This window comes from Balaenoptera physalus, assembly GCF_965194825.1.
Source record: "Balaenoptera physalus genome assembly, chromosome: X".
Taxonomy (NCBI): domain Eukaryota; kingdom Metazoa; phylum Chordata; class Mammalia; order Artiodactyla; family Balaenopteridae; genus Balaenoptera; species Balaenoptera physalus.
In genome coordinates this window covers 118,550,494-118,571,278 of record NC_138903.1, presented here as the reverse complement: position 1 = coordinate 118,571,278, position 20,785 = coordinate 118,550,494, and the positions used below count along the sequence as shown (strand labels likewise).

The window sequence follows — 20,785 nt, the reverse complement described above, 5'->3', positions numbered from 1 at the left end:
GTTCATCTCTTTACTTGTTTCTACTTAAGGACAAATGTGAGCAGCCTGCCTTGGCTGGGAAGCCTTGGTGACAGCATGTGGGATGGGATTAAGAAGGCCACCCCTCATGCTTAGCCACAGAGTGTAAGGCAGGCAAAGTTCATCCTCAGGGTCACTCCGTTGCCTTGGGATGAGTCTTCTTGCTTCCATCCCCTACTGTTCTGCTCACCCTGACCTTTGCTCCCTAGGAAGAACCACCAGCTTCAGACAGCTCCTGTTGTGTTCCCTTCCTCAGAACCCTGCCTCCTGTGCCCTCAGGGGCTGTCTTGGTTGAGAAGTTCATCCCCACTAAGGAACTGATGGGTGTCTGTGGATTGATGAGCCACTGTTTTCACAAAACATGTTGACATTTTAACAAGGGGCTTCAATCAAAAGAGTAACTTTAGTAAAGGGGATTTCAGGTGCTTTGTCATGACAAGCCAACAGGATAGCATCTTTTTTCCCCAAAAGGTATGACCTTGTGACTTTTCTTATCTACTGCCTGCGTGGGTGTCAGGCCAACTGGGTACCTGGAAACTTCTGCCACCTGAAATTGTTTGACTCTCAGCACTGTAAAGACCCTGATCACGATCTTTTTTTTTCTTTCAGGGTGTAGACACAAGAGTTTTCGAAACAAAATCTCCAATGCTGTAGACAGCTCTCCCCTAACATATCGTAACTATAGGCTCATATCTTCTCTACAAAAAAAGTAAGAAACAACTATTACAATGAATAGAATTATTCTGGCTTTAATATTCACTAAATGCTATCTCATTCTGCCCCTTCCAAAATAATATTTAGAATACAAAGTTGGAGCAGATGCTTTACAAAATCAACATTTTCCCCAATCTGGGGGTAGGGGAAGGTGGGTATCTCTGCTGGGATTTATTGAAGAAATCTTTGTTTGTGAATGGAATTCATTTTGATTTCCACAGGTAATATTCTTCTCACACAATTAGGCACAGCTTCACAACTCAAAGGAGAGAAACAGTTGGGATCTTCGTCAAAGTTGTCTGCATTAAAGAAAAAAAGAGCATTTTCAGCTGTGGCATCAGGGACTTTGCACATAGTAGAATCATAAGACATGTTTATCAAATGAAGGAATAAATAGAAGAATTAGAAAGGAAGTAAAAGCTGTGGTGCTTTCCTGGGATAGTTTAATCTAAATTGGGGGTGAATTAATTCATCCTGACAGCACTGTTAAGCAATTACAAGTGCATCTGTTCTTCCTGCCTTGTGAATAACAGGCTATGTTATTCACAGTAACCTTAACCTAGGGGACGTTAGTCATGGACAAACCTTGGAGGCCTTCAGGAAGAGACAACATAAAATGATAACACACCTATCTGTATCCCCTATGAATTTGATATTCTTGCTCTGAAGGTTCAGCTGTTTCTCAAGTTTGAGAGTGCCTAGTGGTACAGAGGGCGCAAGTTTTCACTCTGTGCTAATGGAATCGAGTTTCTGGCTGCCATATGTCTGATGGCAGCATCCAGATTGCAGTCGTAGAACCTGTGGCCCAAGAGGCTGAACTACCTGCCCCACTGGCTGAGTTACTGTCATAACTGACGAGCATCTCAGTGCTGGCTGCAGGCCCCTGGGCTCTCCAGGTCTATAGCTTGGTCCAACGACATTAAAATCCTGGACATGTTATTTACTACTGCTCTTTCAAAGAAAAGTATATCCATTTGGGCTGTATATTTGCTGATGAAACAATATCCCTCAAGGACAGCAGGGGAGCCAAGCCTAACTCACCCTCTTGCAAATATTCCCCACTCAGACCCAACTATTATCCATTAAAAACCTTCCACAGTTTGTGCCTCTATATGCCATGGCTCCCCAGTGGCTCCACATGGGCACCAATATATCTGCAAGTTAGCTGGCCAGAATTTGATGGACCCTTGTGGCCGCGGAAAGATTTTCTTCATACGCACTGACTTTCCCATGTAGAAATGGAGGCGGAGACTCCAACACTAGTCAATGAGCCTAAACTGGAAAATGGTGTGGCCTCACACAGTCCTGAAGCTGGTAGGCCCTTTGGAGATGATCCATCCTGCCCCCCACACCCCACCATGTTGAAGGTAGAGGGAATGTAGTTCCGAGTAGGGAAGTGATGTGCCCAAGGTCATGGAGTTAGTGACTTGAGCCAAAGTCTTCTGACTCTGAGTTTGGTGCCTTTTTTTTTTAACCCACCATACTGTTTCCAGATTGCCTACAGCCCTTGGAAATAGAACTGCTGATGGAGCCAATAGAATGAAAACTACAGGGGGATGAGGCCATTCTACCACCAGCAGTGAGATGGTGAGAGAATGATTACAGCTAGGCCACCAGTGGTGTTCTGTGTGTGAACTGGAGTCTACTTTGGTCTTTAAGAAAGGCAACCAAAGGCCACTGCACTATCGTCCATCTGGAAGCACAGAACACGGAGTCATCATAACATCACCTTGAAGTTCTTAAGTTTTTGCTCTAGTTTGCCTTTCTGCTTACTTTAGGCCTTTACACCAATCCTTTCCCTACACTTTCCCTCCTAACACCCATCTCCACCTCACATCTGTCTCTGTACCTAGAAGCTTGGCCTCCTGTGAAAGAAGGTGGGCATCTAAGAGCAATGTGCAGCTCAGCCGGTATTCTCGGTGGGGTGTGATGAGCACTAGCTTGGGAGCCAGGAGACCTGAGTTCTGGCCCCAATTCTGCTGCTGACGGAGACTGTCCATAAGGCGTTCTCCTTTTCCTGCTTAAGGTTCCTCATCTGTAAAATGAGGGGATTGCACTAGACAATGTATGAGGTGCCTTCAGATTTTAACAGTTTGTGACGATCGTTTGCAATTACCCATGAATTCTTTTTTCTTTACCTCCAGTCTCTTCTCTCCTCCATGAATCTAATAACCCACTGATTTGTACATACTAAGTTCACTAGGTGCTTCTATGCACACTTTCTCAGTCCAGAGTGAGCCCAGGTGTACACATGCACATGTGCATTTCGTTTTGAGGAGGAATCATTTCCCAAGACCACGTCTGTGGCCTCACACTAATTCAATACCTCTGGAATATAAGTACAGACAGTGTAACCTTTTCTCTCACCATTTGGGGAGCTTGTTTCTGAAGGAGTGCCTTGGGTGGAGCCTAAAGATTTGAAAATGGAACCAGTTGCAGTTGACTTGACGGATGGTGTCAACAAGTTGTGCCCAAAGGTTTTCTTCAGTCTTTCCTGTTTCTGCCCAACATTGAGCCCACACCGGCTGCTGCCATCTGAAATGACACCCCAAACAGTTAAAAACAGAAAACTCATCAAATTCTACACTTCAAATGGGTAAATTATACCTTAAGAATCCTGTTAAAAATATAAAGCCCAATGTACAGACTGTTCGTTCTGGGTACCTCAAGGAGGCAGCTTTTCTCTGAAGTTGTGAGAAGTAAGTTTGAACTATAATGTGTGGTACAGGCAGAGCCAATTCACTTACCAAGGAAGACCGCTTTCCCTAGAGCCCAGCACAGGGACCAGCAGGTTACTGACATGCCCAGCAAAAAGGAACTGGATCTCTGTGCTACTTATAGCATCTTCTAGTTCAAGCATCGCCTTCCCTAAAGGCAATAAACTGAGCTTTGCATTGAGACTGAGCGAAGCTACCTGAATTGGATGGAAGAGCCTTTTGATGCATAGAAAACCAGTTTGCCTGAACTGGAGATATTCTCAGAGGCAACACCAGAGTCCACTACACCTCCCACCGTGCCGGAAGGGCCACTGGTCCATCTGGGCTGCCCGCCAGCCTGGCATCTTAGGGGTGCTGACAAGCTCTCTCCTCCACCATCACTTCTTGCTTCCATATCTGCTCAGTCAACTGTTGGCTACAGGCCAGAAAGCCCCTGTGACCCAGTGCCCGGAACACCGTAGGCACTCAATCAATGTTCTTTTAATTGAATTGAGACTTAAGTGACAGCAAGGACAAGCAGTCCAAGGAATCTGGGCCAAAAGCGAAGCTTCACTAAGTTAAAATATGGCCGAAGTCACATCCTTCACCTGACTTCATTCATCTCCGCACAAAAGTACAAATCTTTTTCCTGACATGGAAACAGCCTCCATTTGATGCTGCTGGTGTACGAACTCAAGTCAGGAGACAAGTAAATCTCATCAGTTTGGAAGACTTGTAAATTCAATACCTTGCCCCAAATGGCGTCTTACCAGTATCCAGTCGCAACCACCCGCAACGGAAAAGCAGCTGCCACTGCTCCGGCGCATGCCCCTTCATCACCCCGTGGAACACAAAAATGAGGAACCCTAGCCAGGAGAAGAAGGTCAGTCTGTTTCAGCTTCTTTCACTCGCTGTCACCAACGCCTAGACTCAAGCCTACTCTTGTCACCATCAATACTCCTTCTAAGGAACCCCAAGGCCATTACCAGCTTTCTGAGGTCACCCTTCTAGCCTCCCTCTCAATGGCAGTGCTAGCAAGAAGGTCTGTATCAAGGTTTCATGTCAACCGCAGTTTTCCTCCGGGGCTGCTGTCTGTCCTAGAGCTTGAGAGATAAGGTCTGCAATGGGAACCAGCCTCTGCGATGGCTCTCAATGATGCCCACATCCTGCCATTCACATCCTTATGTAGTCTCCTCCCATGTTGTACCAATAGAATATGGCAGAGAGGTAAGGGGCGCCGGCTGCCCGGGCTGAGGAAGGGCGCGGTGCGCGTGCCATCCCCGTCCGCTCCGACCCGAGCCCTGCCCGGCTCCGGCCCGGGCGCTGTGGGCGGCGGTTCCCCCACGCGGGGCGCGGACACCGCGGGGCTGCCCTGCGCAGCAGGCCCGGGGAGGGTGGGACGGCGGGACGGCGCCCCGCGCGAGCCCAGGCCGGCGCGAGGTGGCCGCGTGTGCGGGTCCCCGGGGCGCGGGGCGGCGGCGCGCTGGCTCCTTCCGCTCGGCCCGAGTCCTCGTCCACCTCCGCGTGCCCCGGAGCCTGAGGTCAGGAGGGCAGCGGCGCCTGCCCCGCCGTGGGGACAGCGGCTTATTTCGACAAGAGCGGTGACTCCGCGGCGGGGGTCACGAGGCAGTGCCCTCACCTTGGCTTTTCTTCTTTCGTGTTTTTTTGTAAACCTGCGGTTTCTCCTTTTCAAAGTCTAGCTTCATAAGTTAGTTTAGCGAGTGCTTAGCACCTTTGGCGTTGGGGGAGCTTCCCAGAACCAGGTTATCTGGTAGAAGACAGGTTGGGTAGAAGGTGCGCAGAGCAGGAGCTGGGCTTTCCCCGCAGGAGCTGCTTGAGTGATGGGGAGACCGGGCCAGGCAGCGGGGACTATGGTAGTGCGCAGGGATGCAGCTGCGATTCCAGCCTGATACATGGTGTAGAACTGTGTGGGAACAAGCCCACCTGGAAAGCCCGCGTGAAAAGGCCTCTTTGCTCAAGTCCTCTCCTCGGCTGCTGTGCACAGCTACAAAACAGAAGAACAATGGCCAGAACTTGGAAGAGGACGTGGGTCAGAAGGAACAGAAGACAGACCTGCCCTCTGCAGAGAAGACACTGATGGAAGAGAAGGTCAAGCTGGAAGAGCAGCTAAAGGGGACCATGATGAGGAAACTGAGGTCCAGGACGGTTTGGTAAACTTCCCAGGGTCACCTGGCCACTGAGTGGCAGGGCGAGGGCCTGAGCCTGGGAGGCCTTGCTCTTAACCACGGCACTGGAATCGCCTGAAGGCTGAACACAGTAACCTGGTGCACACGAAAAATAGAAATTCCAGGAGATGGATGCGATTACAGGAAAAGTTGGTGCAAAATGAGGAAGATACCAGAATTCAGATGATTAGTACACAATAAATGTTTCAGCTGAATCACATCTGGGCAATGTTAACAATACCAAAGGTTCATTGATGGGGTTTTTCCTCTTCTGTGGCGTAGAGGCCAAAGCTGTCCACTCAGGAAAAATATAAGCGAGCTTTAGCAGATACTGAGAACTTGCGGCAGAGGAGCCAAAAATTGGTGGAGGAGGCGAAACTATATGGCATTCAGGGCTTCTGCAAGGACTTGCTGGAGGTGGCAGACATTCTGGAGAAGGCAACACAGTGTGTCCCAAAGGAGGAGATTAGAGACGATAACCCGCACCTGAAGAACCTCTACGAGGGGCTCGTGATGACTGAGGTCCAGATCCAGAAGGTGTTCAGGAAGCACGGCTTACTCCAGCTGAACTCCACGGGGGCCAAGTTCGACCCCTACGAGCACGAGGCCTTGTTCCACATGCCGGTTGAGGGCAAGGAGCCGGGCATGGTGGCGCTCGTTAACAAAGTGGGGTACACGCTGCACGGGCGCACCCTGAGACCCGCCCTGGTTGGGGCGGTGAAGGAGGCTTAGTGCCCCTCACTGGCTCCGAGGCTTTGTTAGGATCACTCGCTGACTCAGGCCGCTTCATCTTTTCTCATCTGCGGGTGTGCTTGACCTTTTCCTAAACCTTGTTGCCAGGCTTTAGTGACCAGTGGCTGGAGAGGAAGTAAGCCAGTTGCACAGTTGTGTTAATGAACATTCGGGAGTTACTAGTTCCACGTGCTTACAGGACAGGCGGGTGGGACGCTACTGGACCCTAGGGTATCGGGAAAAACACCGTGTCTGCTCAGACTCTGGTGACGTCAGAGTATTTCAAATGAATAAAAGGTCTTCAGGAATCCTGCTGTTTGCTAGCTGGCTGCGCCGGCTGCACTGCGTCTCACTGTAGCACGCGAGTTCCTGGACTGCTTAGCCCGTCACTCAGTGAAGGCAAGGCAAGAGTTTAAACATTTTTCTTGCTAAGAAAAATTGTACGATGCCCTTGGTGAAGAACGTATTTGAGTTCGTTTATGATCAGTTACTGTCTCGCTGCTGAGAGCGATCGTCTTCTGGCTTTGGGAGATGTGAGACCCGCCGGCACACCCTAACGTCCTCACCTCCTTATTTTGCCAGTAACTGAATTTGACACACTCAGTTACTTTTGTCCTGTTTTGTTCATCTCTTTATAAAAAGGTTTAAATCTATACCCAACTTGTTACTAATGACCAGAAGGTACTTTCCCAAGTAAGATGGACTTTCTTAGAAATCTGAGGACTGCGTGCTTGGTATGTTTTAAATGTTAAATTTAAAATTTTATTTCAGAGGATTAAAGCCCTGTTGTTTATTTTCCTACGTTCTGCTAGCTGTGTGCTTTGGTGGAGGAGAGGAAGGAGACCCTTACTAAGCAAAGTGTGACTTAGCTTCCCGCGTCTTTGCTCAAATCCTGCAGCTGTGTGCCTGACACACGCAAACGTGTTGGCTTCTGTCCCGGAAGGGGACCGTGGACACTCAGGAGCAGCAACAAGGACACACGACCGGCAGGCACTGACCCTGTGACTCGCCGTAGGACCCTCCGTTCCTCACATTAGGGGAAAAGTTGAATGATTGAGGTACTCTTATAAACGAGGGAAAAAAATAACCTTCCACTAGCTTTGCTTCTAAGAGGTACTTCTAGGATTAAAGGTCGATACTGTTACTTCGATTTACTGCACAGAAAAGGTGGGCAGTCGATTTGAAAGGTGTAGGTAATATTCCCATAATTAAAATTCCAATTTATACCATTTCAAGAAATTTCCCCCCCTTTCCTTTTTATAAATTTATTTATTTTTGGCAAAAAAAAAAAAAAGAATATGGCAGAAGCGATGGCATGTCCCTTCCAAGATTAGGTTATAAAAGACGTTATTCTCTCTCTCTCTCTCCCTCTCTCTCTCTCTATCTCTCTCTCTCTCTCTCTCTCTCCCTCTCCAACCCACCGGCCGGGAAAGGATGACCCAGATAAGATTCAGAGCTGATTAGAAGCTACAACGGCAATTGTATTACAATATACAATGTGTCAAATCAACACGTTGTACACCTTAAATTTACACAATGTTATATATCAAATATATTTCAAATTTTAAAAAAAGAGACATTAAAACTAGTGGTTACCAGTGGGGAGAGGGATGGGTAGGGGACGAAGAAGTACAAAGCACTATGTGTAAAATAAATAAGCTATAAGTATATATTGTGCAACACAGGGAATAGAGCCAATATTTTATAATAACTCTAAATGGAGTGTAACCTTTAAGAACTGTGAATCACTATACTGTACACCTGTAACATGCAATGTTGTACAGCAACTATAGTTCAATTTAAAAAAAGAAAGAAGAGAAAAGGGACGTTAAACGCTCTGCTTTATGCAGTAGGGAGCTCTCTGTCTCTGGGAAGTTTCGAGTGGTGGCTTGTGACTTCCTGTCACTTGATGGGAAGTTGGATTGGGAAGACCTTGCCCCAGCACTGAGACTCTCTGATTCCAGGTGGGAGGCAGCAATCTGGAGGCTAAACGGTGACAAGTGACAAGTCTCACTACCTCCCCTGAGGGCTTTGTCTCCATTTGTAACCAAACAACAGTGGCGAGGAAGCCAGCAGCCTTCACTCTTTTCCTGAGTAGCAGCTACCTGGAAGGCGGTCCGGCAGCCTGATGAGAGCAAATCCCAGTCTCCGAGCAGGTAAAACTCCTCCAGCTTCAGCAGGGACAAGGGGCCGCAGTGACAACCAGCCCATCTTACTGCTCTGATTTCCTGCATGGAGTTTAGCTAGTTCTCAGACTTAAAGGTTATTCTGTGAATTCCAATGAGCTGCCTGCCAGCTCGCCCTTTCTTCCTGACAGCCTTCCTTTTTCTTTCCAATAACAGATTGATCTGCTTACTCACTGGCACATAGGCAGGAGGGAAGATGTCAGGTTTTTGTCACCTGCATTTTTATTTGTGCATCCCTCCTTCAGAAATGGCTCATCAAGAGCATCATTTTTTCACACTTGACCACAGGGCAACCCCCTTCAGCCAGAATTACAAACTTGCCATCTGTCTTTTAAATGGCTAATTTGTTCACTTGTTTCATTGCATTCTTGTTTTGAATATTTGGGACCTGTGTGTGTGTGTGTGTGTCTATGGAACTCGAGTTTGAAACTCAGAGCTCTGAAAACACCCCCTTCTGCAAGATGGCACATTCTACCTTGTAGGCGGGACTAGGAACTAGCAAGCCTTGGTGCTTGATTGACATAAAGCGCCTCTGACAGACGGAGACAGCTTGGCTCTGTTGATGTTGGATCTGGGCTTTGGTTTTCGTCCTCAGGAGATCTCCCATTGGATTCTGCATCTACCCATCCAGGCTTCCTGCTTAGACACGACTCTCTCCTTCCACCACAGGAATGAAGCACATGCTGTTTTTGCAAAAAACACCCCTCCCCTGCTTTAAGCTCTAAACTTCTTTGCTTTCTGGTTCTTTTGTCAGCTACTCCTTTAACCCCTCTTTCCATAAGGTTGAGTGTGTTTCTCCTCAGAACTCGTGAGCCCAAGAGTAGCCTGGAGCTACTGCTTAGGAAGAAATCCACACAGGCACCTAGTTCACGAATCTACCTCTGTCCACATTCTAGAGCAAGGCAGCTTCATTCTCAAAGCATCATGCTACTGAGACCAAGCTATCTCAGCGGAGGCCAGGTAAAGTCAAGAGGTAAAGTGTAGAACCATCACCGGGGCCTCGGTTGACGATCTAAGATACAACCAAGTGCTGGTAGCCTCAAAGGAAACCACATGAGAGTAGTGTGGAGAGCTCCTAAAAATTCTGTCCCTAGTGTCAGAAGGAATAAAGATGGCACATGGACGAAGAACAACATATTTTGTGTCTCTTTATATTCCAATCAGAATTGACTATGTAAGGTTGGTGGAATCCAGTGGGACAAAAGTTCCAATTGATACACTGCATTGCTCTAAAATGAGATGGTTTCTTGGATCACAGGACTTGCCGTCAAAGAGTATACTTTATTTTGGATTTTTCCCCCATGCCCTGCAGCACCTTGCCAATGCCTGGCCTATAATAACTGCAGAGCAACTCATATTTCCCAAGGTTCCTCAGGGGTTAACAACCACAATAACAAAGGATTCTGAGGTTTTTAAAATGTTAAATTTAAAACAAATTTTTAAAGATTTTTTTCCCCCAGCAGAATTTCTCAGAGCTTGTACCATGCTAATGAACATTGGGTCATTTCAAGAATGGGGAGGGGTAGTTTTCTGCGTTTCCCAAATTTCTTTGACCATAGAACTCTTTCTTGCTGAAGCACCCTATGGGACCACCAGTTCCCTGTACTCTGGTAAAAGGGCTTATTGAATGAGTAAGTAGTTAAGAGCAATAAGGGAGACCTTAACTCAACGGACTGCCCAAGTCGACTCACAGCCTGCCCCAGTACCCCAAATGAGCTGGGCCAAACTTGAGGATAAGAGCATGGGGTGGACTTTGAGACCCCCAGGAAATCATTCTGCATGCCTCTTCCTGCCAAGATGTTTAAATAAGCAACATCAGATTATAATGAACAGCAGCAATTACTCAGAGGTGTATTAACCAGAGCCCTACCTTTTACTTCTCATGCCATCTTTGGCCTACCATTTAATAACTTCATTAATCATTTGTTCCTTTCACCAGAAAACAGACAGGAGACTAAAGAGCTATAGAGTCATTAGTTCAGGATCATCTAATTCAACCAGCTGTGGTGACTTTTTCAAGACTGATTTGTAGCAAAACCAAGACCAGAACCTTGGCTTCTTGCCGTGGCCCACTGCTCTTTGCGCTCCACGTTCAATCCTCTATGGCTCTACAATTTCCTAACCTGGCTCCTTCCCACAATATGAGGATATCTGATGCAGCCAGAGTCTATGGGGTCAACAGTTTAATGTTTCTACTGTCCAGTAATTGCTATGTTCCATGGGATTATGTACTTCAACATGTCAACACAAGTGTGAATCTGTACACTTACGAGCACAATGTGTTAATGTAATGAATACTGTAGGGTGTACTGCCAATCAGTGTTCGATAGAGACATGGCCAACTAGCTGGAGTTGAGTTCGCTATCTGGATTTCTCTCTACATCCCTGAGTAAGAGAGAGTGGGCTCATTTAATGAAGCCCTAACATCTAGCCGGTGTTTCTAGTGGCTGCCTGTCAGTCATTGACAGCAGAGGCCTCTTGGATTATTTTTTCCTCCTTTGAAAAAATACTGAATACTAAAGGTAAGATTTTCCAAAGCAGCAAAAACTTTGATGGAGGTTTAGCTAGCCCGAGAAAGTACAGAGAAGCAGCAGTTACCTTGCAAAGTGTTAAAAATGGCAAAAAGATACAAGAAAAGGCTCCTCACAGCTCCCCAGGCAAAAAAGGCAAACCCCCAGGTGAGGGCAAGTAAGAATGTCAGGCTGGTTGTCATCTTCCGTCAAGTCTTCTGGCTTTGGGATTTCATGGAATTCAGTTGAGCAAGAACAGTGCAGAACGTGGAGAGATTCATGAGAAATATGAGGCAAAAATAAGCCACCACTGAGATGTAAAAGATAGGATCATCTTTAATCCAACAGCTGGACGAGACCAAGGAGAGAAGGCCATTGTGAGGTAGAGAAACATAAACTCCTGTTTTTAATAAGACTCTGAGGATCACTGAGTCAGTTTCATTTCACACGAGAACACCTAGGCCTAGAGTGCAAACCAACTCGACAGAGTTCACTCATGCTCACTGCGGGCAGAGCTGGGACCAGAACCCCAGTCTCCTGAGCCCCAGTCCAGGGTTCTTCCCAGCGTCAAGTTAAAAATCCTAGAGGATATTTCTGCCCTACACGTGCAGAAACCGCTCAGTCCAATTCCCTGGGCGGCTATTCTCTTCCTCAATAGCAGAACAACAAATTATGTAATTCCCCCCAAAGTGGCTTACACCTGAGCTTTTATTTGCAGGATAAATTCTGCTTTGCACGATAAATTTCACAGTGAAAGGACATGGGTAATGACTGGCTTTTTGGACTGCTGTATCAAAGAGCGATGAGATCATCAGAGTTAATGAAAATTCAACAAAAAGAAGACAGCTCTAACTGTATTACTTTCAAATATGATGTTTACTTTCAACCCCGCACCACAGCTAGAGGTTTGAACTCCAAAAGGCAACACTGGCCACTGGATTGATTAATGGCTTTACAGTTTCTATTAAAGAAGAATTATGCAGTGATTTATATGAACAGATACTTCATCTCATAACATTTCCAATTACTACATGCATTACCTCTGATTTTTGAACATAGACAAGCTTCACTAATTTAACTGTGTGTCAACTTAGCTGAGACCTCTTTTCCAGAGCTAGGAATATCCCCTGTGGTCATATTGTTCATGTTGGTGTGGATACTTTCATGTGTACGTGAGTTTGTCTGTGTTTGTGTGGGTCACAAGGGAGTAAGGGGAAAGCATTTAATTTCCCTAATAGAATCTAATACTTAGGGTGCCCCAGATTTGTGGTTGCCAAGGGGGATGGGGGATGGGGGAGGGATGGATTGGGAGTTTGGGATTAGCGAATGCAAGCTATTATATATATGTATAACTGAATCACTTTGCCATACACCAGAAATTAACACAACACTGTAAATCAACTTTACTTCAATAAAATAAATTTTCAGGACTTCCCTGGTGGTCCAGTGGGTAAGACTCCACACTCCCAATGCAGGGGGCCCCACTTTGAGCCCTGGTCAGGGAACTAGATCCCGCATGCGTGCTGCAACTAAGAAGTCCGCATGCTGGAACTAAAGATCCCGCGTGCCGCAACTAAGACCCAGCGCAGCCAAAATAAATAAATAAATAAATAAATATTTTTAAAAAATAAATTTTCAAAAAAATTTTAGATTTAATAAATAAATATTGCTGCTGCATTCCTGCACGTGCTTATTAGCCAATCTGAAGTGCAATGAATTGGGCATTCATTGCAAAATGTCTGTGGCTTATAACAATAAAGACGTTCAACATCGTGGTCAAAACAAAAAACAAAAAAACTTAAGTTTCCCTGAATATCATCTTCAGCCTTAAGAGGCTATAGAAAACTCTTTTAAAAAGGTGGCGCTATATATTTGGTTAGAGAATCATCTCCAAGACATATTGTTAAGTACGAAACAGTGTACATCTACTATTTGGGTGACAAAGTGTACAAGAGAATATCTACACAAATTCAATTGTTGGTAATAAGAGTTGCATCAAGGGACGGAAACTGGGAAGCTTGGTGTTGGGAGTGGACTTTACTTTTCATCCTCTACCCTTTTGTACATTTGAATTTTCTACTGTGTGCATGTATTACTTCTTCAAAATATAATTATTTTTTAAAAGCTCTTAGAGCAGTCTGCCTCTTATTAACCAATTCACATATGAAAGGGCTTTTTTCAGGGGGAGTGGAGTTGGTTTTGTTCTGGTTTTGCTTTTGCTTTTGATCTTTGAAGAAGAATCACCATTAGATAGACACTGGGGACCCTTTAAGTCACAAAACAAGCAAGGAGGGAGGATGGAGGAGGAGATGAAAAGGAAGGGAAGAGAAAAGGGAGAGAGAAAAAAGATAAGGAGCAATTATAATTACAAGGCATCTGCTGGCAGGGGCAATATAACTTTGACCCTCTGGAAACTCATCTCAATATGAAAGACGGAGAAGTTTGGAGGGCAAGACCTTGTGCATTTGATTCCAGTCCAGTGGGAGAGGACCTCTATAGTGAAAAAGAACTTGAGAGGCTACAATACAGAGAATGGATACGGTTAAGTAAAAAACAATCCAAAGTGTAAAGTGAGGTTGTGCAGTCTGAAGGACTGCATGGTAACTACCTACAGGCCTGTAAAAGAAGGTTCTGGAGAGGTAGAGCGACTTGAATAGCTACTCTCTGGCACCTATGGTTGAGAGAACCAAAGAGATGGGCTTATACATCAAAAAGAGCGGAGAAAAAGAAAGAAAGAAAAGGACAACAAAGCTGAGCCAATTGACAAAGGAAAGTGGTGGAGTCTTCTTCAGCAGAGACCTTTGTCGTTGAAATACAGAGATGTTTTCCAACCCGTTTCAGTATTTCGTTATAGTGGCCGCTCCAACTCCTGAGTTCTGCAAGCTTTCTAATCATGATAGCTGCCAGATGTCTATAATGCCGATTTCTTTTATTATGTTTTCTTGCATTGTATTTACATCATTATTATAGTCCCATTTAATAAATTTGAGAGCTCTTTACCAGTCCAAAAATTAAATAAATAAATAGATAAATAAACTATTCATTAATTAATAATCGCCGCCAGATATGTAGCACCGATGGAACAGGCCACATGCTGAGCACTTTATATACATGGTGTCATTTTAATCTGCACCCAACACTGAGAGCAAACATTATTATCCCCGTTTCCCAGAGGAGGAAACGGAAGGAAGAGGTAAAGTAAGTTGACCAAGGTCATCCTGAGCGCAGACACCTAACCATTATATCAGTGTGCCCATGACTTTGTTAGGGTAAAAAGGCTGAGGCCAATTTCCTCCCTGAAGCCAGTGTCAAGACCAAGCCCCAGGCCAGGGAGCACCTCACCGTACCCTGATGGTCAAGAACATCACCACTGGAGAAGCAGAGACGCTGGTACTTACGATGGAGTCGTTGAGCTCGGAGTCCCATGCAGATCTTTCTTCCCACTGAGGATGATCACCACCGCAGCCGCTGGGATTCCGAGAGTGAGAAAGGAAGCCAAAGGCATCCCATGAGGAAGTGGGAGAGCTCCTGATCAATGACTGCTGGCGCTGATACATTAAGACACTTTAAATGAGCCACAGATGTGCGGGCATCAAAATACCATTGTTTGCAAAATGTTTGTGAATTCTTCCAGGTTAAACATTTCTAGGAGTTCTCCAATCTGCTAAACTAGACAGCATGCCAATGGCTTCAGTACAACACCCACTGGTTATTAAAAATAGCACAAGTGCCAAAAATCAACTTGGCACATCTAGTTCATGGGAATGCAAGTTCGCGTAAAGCATTTCTTCTCAGAGGATCGGCTGCCAATTTGTCTCTCTTTCAATACTGCCCCTTAGTTCCCGGTCTCTTTTTGTCTAGGCCACCTTGGAGGAAGGGCACAGGCAATCGGCTGCAGTTTTCAGTGCTTTTCTGACAGGGGAGCTGTTTCCACGCTCGTTACTAGTTTGACATTTTGACTAGATCGACCAGTTAACTATCAGTCAATTCAGCCCGAGTATAATAAAGCAATCAGTTCAGTCAAAGTGGTCAAAAGTGACACGAGTATAGACACAGGGTTTAAAAATCCAATTACGTGTACATTTGCAAAACTTAAAAGACTTCTTTTTCACAATGTATTTCTCCTAAACTAGGAGCATAACACCTGCACACATTTTAGGGGTTTTGTAAGATACTTTCCAAAGCTGTTTCAAACCCCAGAGTGCCAAGCATCTTAAGAAATCCTCCATTGTCCTATCCTGTGATTAACAGGACAATCGCTTCTGCTCTGTGTGTGGCACACCTAGCACAGGGCCCAGCACAATGCAGATGAAAGAAACACCTGTTGGGGGCCGGAAGGGAGGGATGGAGGGAGGTCTCGCATTTAGGAAGAAAGCTGTGAGACAGTCCCCAAGCTGTGTTGACACTTTGCTAATTAAAACAAAAAAGATGCCTACTGGTTATTAAAAAATGTGGACAAATAAATCTACTGCCTTCGACCAGGGATTTAAATAAAGGAATGAAACCTTTTCAACAGGTTGCTTTGGCATTAGGAAGACAGAACTTCAAACACAAACAGAAGCTAATATTTATTTTCCTAACAGTTGATTGCATTTGTCTAATATTTAAATGCTCTGAGATTCCCTGTAGCGGGCCAGCTCTGCAGTGGCTCCCTGGCCAACCTTGCAGGGATCTGGAGACCGAGTAGGCAAAGGCTTGTACCACGACTGATCTGAATTTTGGTGGAATGCCTTGTGATCCTCCACGAATTCGAGAAGACGAGGCAGGCCTGTGAGGAGGGGCTCCCAGGCCATCTCCTACTCTTCTCCCCACGTCCTCCAGAAGGCTGTCATGATGCAGCTTCTCATCGCCTCCCAGGCTCTGAGGCAGGGTGGGGCTTTGCACCCTGCGCCCTCAGAACAGAGCTGCACAATAGAAACCACATAGCTTCACCTGGGAGCTGGCTAGTCACCAGCAGGGAATCCTGCAACTCGTGCGGCAGCCATCTGCTGTCTTTTGTTTGGGTGTCGTTCTTTATAGTGTGGGGAGAAAGGAGCCGGGAGCTGGCAGCTTTAGCTACCTGTCTTTTCACCGTCTATATAAGTCATCAACTGAGTCTGAAAGCGGCTCGTTGTATCTTTACTGGTTGAGCCGGTCAGGCCTTCACCTTGGCTTGGCCTTGGCTTGGGTGTGTACTTGACACTCCTCAAGTTTTTCCTGCCTCCAATTACCAAGACTTAGCCTTGCCTGCCTCCCCCTGCACCCCAGAAATTGTGTGTGGAATGTGCAGATCAAAGAGATGAGAAGCCAGCCCTGGGCAATATCAACATGAAAGAGCGGGTGAAGGAAGAAGGGTCGGACGAGGAAGCCAAGAATGAGTGATGCCGGGGGATTGAGTGCTATTTCCAGCCCCTGCACAGTCAGCCAGATGTGGGCTATCCGCCTTCCGGATTATTCATGAAGCCTCTTCCACAACATTTTTCAATCTTCCAGTTGACTCGAGGTGAGGGTTGCCAGGCACAAAAGGGAGTGTGCTGACTGCTTTGGGCTTTGTATTTCTGATGGGTTCCAAACTATACTCAAACCATTTTTTAGATCATGCTTTGTTTAGCATTTGCCCTTCTCTGCTCCCCACATTACCACGGGTAATAGCACTAACCGTGTATCCAAAGAAAGCATTTATTACGTTAATGAACTCATTAAAAGGATGAGTAGCTAATTGCAAAGCTATTGTCTTCACCAAGGCAGTGGAAGATAAAATCTATCTTCCCAGGTATCCTATGCATCTCACTTAATACACATCTCTTATGGATCCAACACATTTTCTGAACCTCAAAGCCGGGTTGAATAGCCAAGGGGTGGGGAAGAGCTGAGTGGTCCATGTCAGTTAGAAATGCAGGAAAGCCAACCAATGAAATGACATTTAAATTAGGAACTATTCATGCTGAGTTCCTACCTGGCTTCTGTAGGGCAGCAGAATGGTGACAGTCATGAGGCGTGGTGTGAATGGGGGCATGTCTGAGCCAGCACCGTCTCACATCTTGCAAGTCTTTTCCCTGGCCCTTAAACAATATGACTGGATCCTAGAGGTCAAAGTCCAAACTATGGAGACAGACTCCCTGGTTCAAATCTCAGTTCTGCCACTTACTAGCTGTGTAAACTCTGGCAAATTACCTAATCTCTTTGTGCCTCAGCATCCTCATCTCTTAAATGGGAATAATGATGAAACCTTTCCCAGAGAGGTATTGTGAAGATTAAATGAGTATGAGACACTTAGATTAAACGAGACACTTCGAACCGCGTCAGGCACATGGAGCGCTACCTCAGTGTTGGCTGTTCTATCCGTGTGCATTTGCTGGGATTGTAACTTGAGTAAAGGGAAGGATAAAAGCTGACAGGTTCACTACTGTAGATCCGGTATTTAGCACAGCACACAAGCAGGTGCTCAGTAAATATGTGTGGACCGATTCCTCACCATAGAGGTTAAAAGTTGAGTTTATAGAGCAATACAGACAGAAAAAGAAATGCCCACCCAAACACCAGTGAAGCAATCCTTAACTCCTTACCTATGATAATAACAGCATTTGGTCCCAAATAATTTGTCTAATGGAGCTAGAATTAGACAGACACAGGCTTGAAACAAAGACATCAAGGACCATGGCAGATATAGTTACCCCAAGCAAACAGACAAAATTTAAGGATATAATTGGGAATGTATATGTTGAAGACTTTGACTAGAGCCAAATCCATGTGGACTGCCTCCAGACCCATCCAAGTCAAAGAAACGAGCAGGAAGTAATGCAGTGCCACAGCGGCTGTGATACAAAGGCCCGATTTCTGAAATGATGATGACCAGGAATTGACCAGAAATACCAGGTTTAGCATCAGTAGTGCTGTGCACAGGTAGATCAAGATTTTGGAAGGATGATCTTTTCGAAGTTTGCTAAAGGAAAAGGCACAATGTTAGGTAGGGTCTCTGTTTTTGATCAAGCATTGCCATGTTTTATCTGCATAATAAGTGAAAGAATAAAAGAACTGCCTATTAAAATTAAATTATTCATATTACCTCCTATGTACTGAATTTTCGAGTCCCCCACCCTCTTTCCAGGTAGAGTCAAAGTATTCTAAACATGGTGACCTTCACTGACAGGAATAATAATAGCCTCTCTCAGCTAAGCAGTCCCCTTTTTTCTGTTTCTTTTTCTCTTTTGAAGAGAAGGAAGGAAAGAGTTTCCTGGATACTACAATTCTCCCACCACTCCTTCAGCAGACTCAAGGCTGGATCTACCTATGACCAAATAGCAGGATGACTTATGGAAACCACTTCAAGTAGCTACTTGGGTATTTCCAAAGATCCAGGTATTTGGCATCATGGAAATATGACCTTAAGTTTCACTAAGTGATCACAATTGTACTTGTGAAAACTGATCCTGTACTTTCCAAATTAAAAAAAAAAATCTTTCCCTTTGATTCTTTTTCATTTCTATTATATGTCTATTGATTTAAATTTTGCAATTTTCATTTTGTGTGTATGTGGGTTTTTCAAATTGGGGTAAGTAGTAAAGTACACAAGACCTAAGAATGCAACTCAATGAATCTTTACAAATGAATACACCCGCGGAACCTCCACACAGATCAAGAGGTAGAGTATTTTCAGCGTCTCAGAAGGCTCCTTCATTCCTTCTCCCATTCAATACCCTCCACTAGAGGTAACCAACAGTTTAACTTCTACCCGCATAGATTTAGTTTTGCCTGTACTTGGAACTTCAAATAAATGGAACCATACAGCATGTTCTCTTCTTTTTCTTACTTCCTTTGCTCAACTCTGTCTATGAGATTTAGATATTACATTATATCATGTAGAAGTATAGTTGAGCCTTGGGAGTTAGGGGCACTGACCTTCCGAGCAGTCGAAAATCCACTTATAACTTATAGTTGTCCCTCCTCCTTATCCACGGTTCTGTATCCTCGGATTCAACCAGCCCAGAATCATGCAGTCCCTGTAGTATTTACTATTGAAAAAATCTGCATATAAGCGAATCCTCACAGTTTATTTGAACAACAAACCCGTGTTGTTCAAGGGCCAACTGTAGTTTATTCATTTTTACTGCTGTGAAGCATTCTATTTTATGAATATACTACAAGTTATTCAACTAGTCAACTGTTAATGTACATTGGGGTTGTTTCCAATTTTGGGTCACTATAAGTGAAGCTGCTGTGAATTTTTTTTTTTTTAAGTTTATTTTTTTATTTTTTTTATTTTTTATTTTTTTTATTTTTTACTTTTGGCTGCGTTGGGTCTTTGTTGCTGCACGCAGGCTTTCCTCTGGTTGTGGCTAGCGGGGGCTACTCTTCATTGCGGTGCGTGGGCTTCTCATGCGGTGGCTTCTCTTGTTGCGGAGCATGGGCTCTAGGCACCCGGGCTTCAGTAGTTGTGGCGCGTGGGCTCAGTAGTTGTGGCTCGCGGGCTCTAGAGCACAGGCTCAGTAGTTGTGGCACACGGGCTTCATTGCTCTGCGGCATGTGGGATCTTCCTGGCCCAGGGCTCGAACCCGTGTCCCCTGCCTTGGCAGGCGGATTCTTAACCACTGCACCACCAGGGAAGCCCAGAATATTCTTGTATATATCTTTCCGTGGACATATACAATCATCTCTCCCTAACAGTGAAATTTCTGGGTCAACAGCTGATGGATATTTATCTTTAGTAAGTATTGCCAAAGAATTTTCCAAAGTGTCTGTGCCATTTGTAGTTTTCCATATCCTTGTTGACCCTTGATATTTTCAGTATTTTTAATTTTAGCCATTCTGATGGGTGCATAAAAGTATAATTGTGGTTTTGATTAGCATTTTTCTGATGAGTAATGATTTTGAGAACCTTGTCGTATGCTTGTTAGCCATTTGGGTAGAGGTTAGGACTAGGCATGGATATCTTCTTTTGTGAGGTGCTTGTTCAAGTCTTTTGCCCATTATTAAGTGTATTGTCTTTCTTTTGCCTTTTGCTCTGTAGTTTTTATACATTCTGCATACAAATCCTTCATCAGATATATGCATTGTGAATATCTTCTCCCCCAATCTGTGGTTTGCCTTTTCACTATTTTCATGGTATCTTTTGATGAAAAGAAGTTCTTAATTTTAATGAAGTCTGATTTGTCAACTTCTTCTTTTATGGTTAGTGTTTTTGTATCCTGTTAGAGAAATCTTCTCCTATCTCAACCCTCTTGCTTTTTTGTTTATTTATTTATTTGAGTAATTCTGATTCATTAGATTTTTTTAAACATCTTTATTGGAGTGTAATTGCTTTACAATGGTGTGTTAGTTTCTGCTGTATAACAGAGTGAATCAGCTATACGTATACATATAGCCCCATATCTCCTCCCTCTTGCATCTCCCTCCCACCCTCCCTATCCCAGCTCTTGCTTTTTTAAAATTTAATTACAATCTTTTTTCTTTTTCAGAGGAGCCTTGGTTGTTTTGTTTTGTTTTTAACCTGCCCACTTCATAATCTAATGGATCTGTCCTCTCCCTTTTGTGATGAATAAGAACCTTTTTGTGAAATTAACACGAAATGAACAAGGTTACAATGCCAATAGCATCCATCAAACCAAATTAAATTTAGAGTAAGACTCTACCAACTTACTGAAAAGCTACCTATGTCGCTATCGCAACTCCCAGGAAAATGGAGGAGATTCCACATCCGATGTATGTTATAAGCACTAATATCTGTTCATTCACTGCATCCACTGCAGACCTGGATAAATCCTAGG

At 44.7% G+C, this 20,785-nt stretch overlaps 1 protein-coding gene and 1 pseudogene across 2 annotated transcripts in view; one reads left to right on the top strand and one right to left on the bottom strand.

Annotated features, from left to right (window-relative positions):
• Positions 1 to 288: 288 nt before the first annotated feature.
• Positions 289 to 20,785, bottom strand: part of ADGRG4 (adhesion G protein-coupled receptor G4) — a 93,343-nt gene continuing 72,846 nt past the window's right edge. The window contains 9 exon segments of the mRNA XM_082445712.1: positions 289 to 1,031; positions 3,100 to 3,313; positions 4,176 to 4,294; positions 11,131 to 11,251; positions 11,255 to 11,485; positions 14,390 to 14,590; positions 17,673 to 17,964; positions 20,659 to 20,669; positions 20,673 to 20,780. Coding sequence (XP_082301838.1) covers positions 904 to 1,031; positions 3,100 to 3,313; positions 4,176 to 4,294; positions 11,131 to 11,251; positions 11,255 to 11,485; positions 14,390 to 14,590; positions 17,673 to 17,964; positions 20,659 to 20,669; positions 20,673 to 20,780 — 1,425 coding nt within the window. The 3' untranslated portion in view covers positions 289 to 903.
• LOC309652745 (grpE protein homolog 1, mitochondrial pseudogene) lies at positions 5,316 to 7,727 on the top strand (annotated as a pseudogene). Its single transcript has 2 exons — positions 5,316 to 5,594; positions 5,897 to 7,727. The product of its transcript is annotated as a grpE protein homolog 1, mitochondrial pseudogene (transcript).